Source organism: Anopheles aquasalis, chromosome 3, assembly GCF_943734665.1.
Source record: "Anopheles aquasalis chromosome 3, idAnoAquaMG_Q_19, whole genome shotgun sequence".
Lineage (NCBI taxonomy): Eukaryota > Metazoa > Arthropoda > Insecta > Diptera > Culicidae > Anopheles > Anopheles aquasalis.
Window position 1 is genome coordinate 15,025,001 of NC_064878.1, and position 6,602 is coordinate 15,031,602.

At 44.0% G+C, this 6,602-nt stretch overlaps 2 protein-coding genes across 4 annotated transcripts in view; one reads left to right on the top strand and one right to left on the bottom strand.

Annotated features, from left to right (window-relative positions):
- LOC126576031 (phosphatase Herzog) overlaps positions 1–1,122 on the top strand; it is a 35,593-nt gene extending 34,471 nt beyond the window's left edge. For all 3 annotated transcript variants that reach the window (XM_050237101.1, XM_050237100.1, XM_050237102.1), the window contains one exon: positions 1–1,122. This exon is cut by the window's left edge and continues 294 nt beyond it. The gene's annotated coding sequence lies outside the window, so the exon portion shown is untranslated.
- A 2,346-nt stretch (positions 1,123–3,468) lies between these two features.
- Positions 3,469–6,326, bottom strand: LOC126573968 (trypsin delta-like). Its single transcript, XM_050233810.1, has 4 exons — positions 6,258–6,326; positions 4,413–4,655; positions 4,003–4,328; positions 3,469–3,917 (listed from the first exon to the last, which is right to left on the bottom strand). The coding sequence occupies exons 1-4, from the start codon at positions 6,324–6,326 to the stop codon at positions 3,683–3,685; spliced, it is 873 nt and encodes a 290-aa protein (XP_050089767.1). The 3' UTR covers positions 3,469–3,682.
- Positions 6,327–6,602: the final 276 nt, after the last annotated feature.

The following is a 6,602-nucleotide window of genomic DNA, read 5'->3' on the forward strand; positions in this document are numbered from 1 at the left end:
TTCGGGGGCCAGTCCGGAGAGTCGCGTGATGAGGATGCTCGGCGAACGACAGTCAGTCAAGACGAACTGCCGGACGGCGAACCGGATCGTGTGCCACTGGTTTGGCAAGAGGAGTAGCAGCGTATGAGTGGCAGGGATGAGATTGGCAAGTGCGTTGCATATTAGCATGTAAGATGTGTGTCTCCCTGTGTTGATGATGGTGTGCAAGCACACCATGTAAGAGAGATCAGCGCGTGGGGCAATGACGACGATCAGCATGGAAAGGTGTGAGAGATGGATCGGAGTTGTCGATGAATGAAGAAGGGTTACTAATAGGAAGGACAGATAGGAAACGAAAGACGCAAAAACTAACTAAAACAAACAGACACACAACAAACCGAACACTACATTACAAACCGCGAGCAGATCATTGTTACTTTACATTGTTATTCTTTTTTTTTATATTAATAATAATGATAATAATATTATTTTTCTGATACTACACATCCCGATACACGTACGCGCGCACGTTAAGCAAACCGGCTAGGTAGTGTTACAATAGTATATTATTTTAAAGCTATTCCTCTAAGAAGAGGAAAGTGGATGGGACGAGCCCGAAAATGGCATGATCGGTGGCCGCCACCGTTCGTCGATCGATCTGGCGGGATCGCTCGCGTCGTCATCGTAGATCGTCGCAGAACGCGAACAAGGATTTGTGGATTTGTGACGATTGCAATACTGTTTACGTACTATTTGTTTTTATTCTTTTAAAAAAAAATAATCATCTGTATTACAATTATGCGAAAGTGTGAGCGAAGCACACATGAACACACAGACACACACAAAACACACACTAGAGTTAGTACGAACCGCCCCTGTACCCAGTCTAAACCAATCAGCAGACAGTCGTGTATTAACTACATCCGGGGCACTGATTGACACCGAACTTCATCTAAGTATACACCATCCATCATAGAAGGAATAGAGATCGAAGCGTGCGGTGGCGCGGAGACGATGCACGATAAGGATTTTATAGTTCAATCTAGCTTTTTTACAGACAAATCGAAGCATATTAGGCAAGAGAAAGTGGGACGAAACCGACTCTCGAGCAAAATAAAATGAAACATATTCACCAATCACAAACCAGCGCGAAAAGCAGTAGTGAAGGAGCAGAGGAGGACTACACGTGTTTGCTACCTACCAGAAGTGGTTTGCCAGCGGCTGGTATACGAAGGCACGCACCGAAACCGTTTTGTCAAACCCACGCTACTCCATCCTTCGGGTTTCGCAAAGAAAGCGTAAGTGGAGAGTCGTGCACGTAGTCCGAAAGGGGAGAACGTCCATAGGTCTACAGGTGAAATGATGAAAACAGAAAGCACCGGGAGCAGGACGACAGCAGCAGGTAAGCGTAAGCTTATGCGCATAGGTAAATGACACTCAAATAGCTTACCCTACCCAAAACTAGTTTGGAAAAATATTAAGCACGATATGGTAAGGAGACACAAAAAATTCGCTATACAGCAGCAGCCAGAACCACGTACATACACTAAGCAAAACCACGAGTATAGTAGCATGTAACATAATAGCAAACAAATGTACAGTTTTATACTGCATTCGAAATAATAATAATGATCAACAGAGTAGAGGAGTATGGGAATGTACTATTCGTGTATCAGATAAAAACAAAAAAAAAATGGCTGCATCGGATCCTTGATAGAGCGTCGATAGCAGCATGGATGTGAATGAAGTAAAAGCGCGCCAGAGCATTCGCAACCCGCAATTTAATCATATCCTGCAAAGAAAAGAAGGGACAGAACGGAGAGAGATGCATTTGAACTTGTTGGTCAGTTTTATGAGCTTCAAGTTTTGCTTTTTATCACTCCTATCGCCGTACCACCTCCCCCCTCCACGCCATATCACACATCAGTTGGTGCATGCGAAGGGCTGCGCAGAGGGCCTACTGTGTTTCCTGCGCTTTTGGATTTGATTTTTCAAATGCTCCTTTGACCCATTCGACTAGCCATTCGAGCGCGCAGCCATTCGGGGATGGATGTAATTCCGCTGTTGTTTGGCACGAAAAGACTGACGTGAGAAATGAAGAAATAACCACAAAAAAAAGAAGGGGGAAATGATATTTTTGGCATGGAAATCGCAGCACACATACGACTACAATAAAATGGCGCTACCTTTGGGGTGAGCAAGAAAAAAAAAACAATTCTACAACCTACCTCTTTGACAACCGCGTGGAATGGGGGGCCATTTTGGAGCATCTTAAAACCCACTCTCTCTCTCTCTCCCCCTATCTCTTTGCTTATTATCCCTCCAAGTTTCAGCTGCCTGCAACTGCCTCGGGGTAGATCCACGGTCACACATTTAGCGAGCTTTCTTGTTTTCTAAAATATGCTTACATCGCCACTGGATATATACTCTATTTCCATTTGCGAAACGCTTCTGGCAGTTAGACAGGATTAGGAATTTCTGGTGCCCGTGTCTCTTACATGTCCTTTTACACATGCTCTTAAGGTGTAAATTATGACGCAGATATTTTTATACCATACCGTATTGTCCACCGGGTAGGGAATCGGCCGCTGTAGAACCAAGACATACACAGAACCGAACGGCTCATGGCGAACGGAGTAGCGCCCTAGTGGAGGATGATATTTTTGCTAACACAGCACAGCAGTACGGCAGAGTAGCCATCGATCGACAGAAGCCAGGTTCGTCCAAAAAAGGGCTGGCTACTAATTGGTGACGATGTGTTTGTGTGTCCGTGTGTCCGTGTGTATGTGTTTTGGTGTGACTACTTTTTAAGGAAATGTGTCACCGCGTCCTTTAGCGTCCTGCAACCTCCGTATAGTAGAGTCCGGAAGACGGCCAGTCTTCTCTCGAAAGCTCATTTTTACATCACCGAGAATGGTGAGATCGTTGACCAACCAAGCTGGAGGAAAGGATTTAGTGTGGCACCTGGATACATATTAGCACGAACAGCACGCAGAGCAAGCACCAGGGCAAAACCCAGAACACTGTACAGTATTGTAAAACTGGCAGTACAGCAGTGGCAAGGATAGGGCAGTGCGAACGGTCACTAGGGGGCAACTGTATATAAAATGAGACACACCCATAAAAAACAAGGAACCAGACAAACAATGGCATCAATAGAATGGGATAATGTAGAGGAAGCAAGTGTCGATGAATAAAACAGATGTTCATATATATATACTTATATAAATCTATATAAAAATACAAAAAAAAAACACATGACTTGTCTTAAATAATTCATTTTCTGTTAGGTTTCTTATGCACATGATTTTAATATTACTTACCCGGTAAATCAACCAATAATTTTTCGGTTTTGAAAGCCTTTTCTGTTAGTATTATTTATGAGCTCAAAGGCAGAGTTCTTCGCAAGAATTCGTAGAATAAAGAATTAAGGGGACACCATGTAAGGATGCTTATTCCTCTGCCTTCGGCACAAATCGGACCAAAATTTGGGATGAAAATTAAACTTTTATTGCAAATATTCGCTGTCGGTGCACCGGCGGAACACCAAAAACCGAAGTATCGAATGTAGCGAGGTTGCTAGTTTAAGTTTGCTATGGTCCAGTTTATTTCGTTGTCGTTTCGTTAGGTGACCGCCATGAGTGTAGTCAGCATCAAGATAGACTCACTTTTTGCACATGGCTGACACATAAATCCGCTGCCTTTAATTACAACTCACATAATTCCGTCTTTGCGAACTTTGGGCAACAGATGCTTTGGGAAACAGAAAATCTTGAATGCTGGGTGCTACTAGCTTTGTAAAGATATCAATCGGTTGGGCGTCGGAGAAACTGTACTCGTATTTGATGAGTAGACCATACAATTGATTGTCACACACTAACGGAAGGGAGCCTGCCTCAAAAAGCCCCGTACCTTTGCTCGCACTGGCGCATTGTATTCTGCAAAAAGAAAGAGGAAAAAGTTCGTCTTCATCCCCTTCACGACGCCTCCCGGAAACGAATTCCACGGTTATGCTGGACTCACGTGGAAGGTTGAGGTTTCAATCTTGTTGCACAATCCTGATCGGTGACCAGTTGGTATTGGATTCGATTCATTGGTGCACTCGAAGTAGAACTAAAGATGAACACTCCCCATCCAATAACAAAACAGCTTACGGGGTTTTGGGTAAATGCGGTAGTCCGTATGTCAATGGGTTGCACATTCGGCAAGCCGGCGAAGGTGCCATTAATGGTCACAATGCCCACATCGTTGTCGAAATTCGTCGCATTGTACTGGGGGTGTTTTTGATAGCTTAGAGACATGAACAGAGTTCCTGCGCGCCTTACGGCATTACCAACATAAACGCTAATCTGTGGAAAGAGATGCATGGAAACCAATAAGTTAGCGCTCTAGTAGTCTAGGAAGGTTTTGTTTGTTGGCGCTGGATGAATTACCTGTACACCTGGACCGGGGTTTACAGCCGATATTGTAGTGAGGACCTGAGTGTCGCTGATAATAGCACCATTTCCTGAACCGCCGTCCCCGTATTCTAGATACGCTGCGTACGGATAAGCGGCGATATCAGTGACATCGGTTACCGTTTGAGCCCTGGCAAACTGTGCACCGTAGAGCACGACCAGCAAGACAAGCTTCACACTTTGTTTCATCTCGATAGTATCGGGCACTACTGATAGCGACTGATGAAATGAAGGGAGAATCGGTGGCTGTTTTATATGAAAATCCGATCGTGCGATTTCAATTGTTTTGAACCTCCCAATAACCTCTCTGTGGCATTGCAAGTCGTCTGTATGCGATACCACGCCTTGGATGGCTCGTGTTCTCATGACACGAATCTGCCAAACACTTGCCACTTGCGCAAACGCTGCTACAGTAGATGGAGCCTACAGGAGGATGTGTTTATGAGAGAAATTTAGAGCTCTGATCAAGGTTCGACTGGACTTGCCTCAAAATAGAACGATGAATTGATTGAATGATCTCTTGAAAGTCCTATAGAAAGCTGTACAGATCAGAATCAACTTTCATCACCGAACGGTTACGTAGCAGGACGTCCCCGTGGACGATCGCTACGTTAAACCATTGGCCGCCCATCGAGTGTCGTGGCATGATTGTGGCAGAATGAAATTAAGAAATGCCAAACGTCCTAAACGAAACCGCGTGTTATCTGTTATACTGTTGGAACAAAACATTCGGAAGATTCGGACCAAAAAAACTCGTCGCTGTCGCGTACTGAACCGATGACCGATGGAATTATCGCCGGTCTGGCGCAGATTACGCTGTTTATGGTTTTTGTCATTGCCTGTGAACTTATTGGTAGTTGCAGAACACTCGTAAAACATAGTTGGTCATGATATGCCTCGCCGCATTACCCGAGTGTAAAGGAAAAGCGTAATGTTATCATGTGTGGGCCCTTGGAACCGCTGGAACTAGCTAAAGACGGTTGAGATGTTTTTTAATCGAGTTCCTTTGCCATTGCAAGTCGTCTGTATGCGATTCGGTACCACCCCATGGCCGTCTCGTGTCAACCTTCTTCTTGCTAGACGAATCTGTCGGAACACTTGTGCAAACTGTAGTATGTTTCTGTCCCTCTCTCTCTCTCTCTCTCTCTCTCTCTCTCTCTCTCTCTCTCTCTTTCTTCCATTTATCTCCTTTAAATGAATGTAGGGTTCCTCTACTTGTAGACTAAAATTAAACTCTTTGATTAGTTTTTTAACTTAAAATGAGCTCAGATGCGCGCAGCTCCTCGGCGCTCTAAGATCGGGTTCAATAATGGTCGCTTGTCCCCGCGGTGGCTAGGAATGGTTTTGGTGTATTTACTTTAACTGTTTACGTTCGTTTCTGACCGTCTTTGGAGCTGAATTACGTGTGTTTGCGGTTAAAAAAAAGTAGAAAACGTTTATTTCAAATAAGCAGACGTTAAGCACGCGTCTTATATGGCTGCATACTTTTCGATGAATATAAAGAACGCACCCAGAATGATGAGCTTTCGGTGCTTATTCTGTAACTTGCGATTACGATGGCCTCTAGGCGATGATTCATTTGGTTCATTTTGTGTTCATTTTGGTGTTCACGATCGCCTGCATGTCGAGTGCATTTTTATTCTGTTTTTTTTTCTTCACACATATAAGGACGGGCGAGCCGTATGTTTATAGTATTCTGTTAATACAAAGTTTTCGTTTTGTTTTCTAATGACTTACCTAGAGCAGGGTCCATTGTCGATGCGACTTATCTTCTAAATACGCTGCGTACGGATAATCGGTGATATTAGTGACATCGGTTACCGTTTGAGCACTGGCAAACTGTACACTGTATAGCACGACCAGTACGATAAGCATAACACTTTGCTGCATCTCGATACTATTGAACACTTTTGTCGACGACTCGTGAATTTAACGAGAACCAGTCGCAAATTTGTATTAAAATCTCAACATCGCATTTTATCCGAACGAACCCCGTGATCGAGTATTGTAGAACATTCGCACCCCTGCCACTTGTGTAAATATTTTTTAACGAAGTACGTGAATTGCAGACAGCTAGTTCAATGCCAGGCGGACGAGCTGCATAAAAAAAAAGTATTACCCGAGGAATATTTTGGCATAAAAAAACGAGCAAACTGGCGAACTGAT